Source organism: Lepidochelys olivacea (genome assembly GCF_965140295.1).
Source record: "Lepidochelys olivacea isolate rLepOli2 genome assembly, chromosome: 15".
NCBI classification, from domain to species: domain Eukaryota; kingdom Metazoa; phylum Chordata; order Testudines; family Cheloniidae; genus Lepidochelys; species Lepidochelys olivacea.
The window spans coordinates 7,948,679-7,951,053 of NC_140425.1; the positions used below are offsets into that span (position 1 = coordinate 7,948,679).

At 76.2% G+C, this 2,375-nt stretch overlaps 1 protein-coding gene across 6 annotated transcripts in view; it reads right to left on the reverse strand.

Moving 5' to 3' along the window:
* LRRC74B (leucine rich repeat containing 74B) overlaps positions 1 to 2,148 on the reverse strand; it is a 31,271-nt gene extending 29,123 nt beyond the window's left edge. For all 6 annotated transcript variants that reach the window (XM_084649204.1, XM_084649201.1, XM_084649202.1 and 3 more), the window contains exon 1: positions 1,976 to 2,148. In XM_084649204.1, coding sequence (XP_084505330.1) covers positions 1,976 to 2,104 — 129 coding nt within the window. In that variant the 5' untranslated portion in view covers positions 2,105 to 2,148. The remainder of the gene's footprint in view (positions 1 to 1,975) is intronic.
* Positions 2,149 to 2,375: the final 227 nt, after the last annotated feature.

Genomic DNA, 2,375 nt, shown 5'->3' on the forward strand with positions numbered 1-2,375 from the left:
TGGTGCTGTGGCGGGGGGGGGGGGGTGGGGATGGTGCTGTGTGCGGGGGGGGGGGGATGGTGCTGTGCGGGGGGGGGGGGGATGGTGCTGTGCGGGGGGGGGGGGGGATGGTGGTGCTGTGCGGGGGGGGGGGGGATGGTGCTGTGCGGGGGGGGGGGTGGTGGTGCTGTGCGGGGGGGGGGGGGATGGTGCTGTGCGGGGGGGGGGGGGATGGTGCTGTGCGGGGGGGGGGGATGGTGCTGTGCGGGGGGGGGGGATGGTGCTGTGCGGGGGGGGGGGGGATGGTGCTGTGCGGGGGGGGGGGGGGGATGGTGCTGTGCGGGGGGGGGGGGGGATGGTGCTGTGCGGGGGGGGGGGATGGTGCTGTGCGGGGGGGGGGGGGATGGTGCTGTGCGGGGGGGGGGGATGGTGCTGTGCGGGGGGGGGGGATGGTGCTGTGCGGGGGGGGGGGGGGATGGTGCTGTGCGGGGGGGGGGGATGGTGCTGTGCGGGGGGGGGGGGATGGTGCTGTGCGGGGGGGGGGGATGGTGCTGTGCGGGGGGGGGGGATGGTGCTGTGCGGGGGGGGGATGGTGCTGTGCGGGGGGGGGGGATGGTGCTGTGCGGGGGGGGGGGATGGTGCTGTGCGGGGGGGGGGGGATGGTGCTGTGCGGGGGGGGGGGGGATGGTGCTGTGCGGGGGGGGGGGATGGTGCTGTGCGGGGGGGGGGGATGGTGCTGTGCGGGGGGGGGGGGATGGTGCTGTGCGGGGGGGGGGGGATGGTGCTGTGCGGGGGGGGGGGGATGGTGCTGTGCGGGGGGGGGGGGATGGTGCTGTGCGGGGGGGGGGGGATGGTGCTGTGCGGGGGGGGGGGGGGATGGTGCTGTGCGGGGGGGGGGGGGATGGTGCTGTGCGGGGGGGGGGGGGATGTGCTGTGCGGGGGGGGGGGGGGATGCGTGCGGGGGGGGGGGGATGGTGCTGTGCGGGGGGGGGGGGATGGTGCTGTGCGGGGGGGGGGATGGTGCTGTGCGGGGGGGGATGGTGCTGTGCGGGGGGGGGATGGTGCTGTGCGGGGGGGGGGGGATGGTGCTGTGCGGGGGGGGGGGGGATGGTGCTGTGCGGGGGGGGGGGAGGTGCTGTGCGGGGGGGGGGGGGATGGTGCTGTGCGGGGGGGGAGGGGATGGTGCTGTGCAGGGGGGGGGGGATGGTGCTGTGCGAGGGGGGGGGGGGATGGTGCTGTGCGGGGGGGGGGGATGGTGCTGTGCAGGGGGGGGGTGCAGGGGGGATGGTGCTGTGCAGGGGGGGGGGATGGTGCTGTGCAGGGGGGGGGGATGGTGCTGTGCAGGGGGGGGGGGATGGTGCTGTGCAGGGGGGGGGGATGGTGCTGTGCAGGGGGGGGGGATGGTGCTGTGCAGGGGGGGGGGATTGGGTGCTGTGCAGGGGGGGGGGGATGGTGCTGTGCAGGGGGGGGGGGGATGGTGCTGTGCAGGGGGGGGGGATGGTGCTGTGCAGGGGGGGGGATGGTGCTGTGCAGGGGGGGGGGGGATGGTGCTGTGCAGGGGGGGGGGGGATGGTGCTGTGCAGGGGGGGGGGATGGTGCTGTGCAGGGGGGGGGGGGATGGTGCTGTGCAGGGGGGGGGGGGATGGTGCTGTGCAGGGGGGGGGGGGGATGGTGCTGTGCAGGGGGGGGGGGGGATGGTGCTGTGCAGGGGGAAAGAGAAGGGTCTTGGACAGCCAGGCCCCTGGTGGGCAAACCAGCAGCCTCTTCACCTGCTGATTTCAGTGGTGAAACACCCCCCATCCTTGTTCCTGCCCCCCGTGATGTCCCGCGTCACTCCGCTGCCCAAACAGGGCCAGGGGTGCAGGCTGCCTGCAGCTCAGGCACACGCCCCAGGGGCCGGGAGCGGCTCCCTCACAAGCGCCGGGGCACAAGGACGGGCCCGCCGAGCTCCACTAGGTCCCTGCCCCGCACGCCAGCTGCCCGCCCCCGGCCTCACCGCGCCGCAGGAGGCGGCGGAACGCACGCTGCCGCGGCGGAGCTCCGCCCGGGGCCGGCTGGGTGGCCGGACCCCAACAACCGCCGCGGGCGCCGGGCCCCGCTCTCTCCGCACCGGCACTGGCAGCATCAGGCAGCGCGATCCCCAGCACCCTACCCGCCATGCGGGCGGGGCACGAGCCACGCCTATGGCCACGCCGCCCAATCAGAAGGGAGAAAGCGGCTCACGTGCGCCTATGGAACCAATCAGCGCTCAGGGGTCGTCTAAAGGGGCAAGTGGCTGCTCACGGCTTGTTGTGCTGCTGCCATGGCAATCCTGGGAGCGGCCCCAGTAAGGGCTGGGCCTGGTGCCTCGGCGCGGCCCCGCCCCCGCCGCGCCTCCCAGCCCTGCTGGGCCCCCA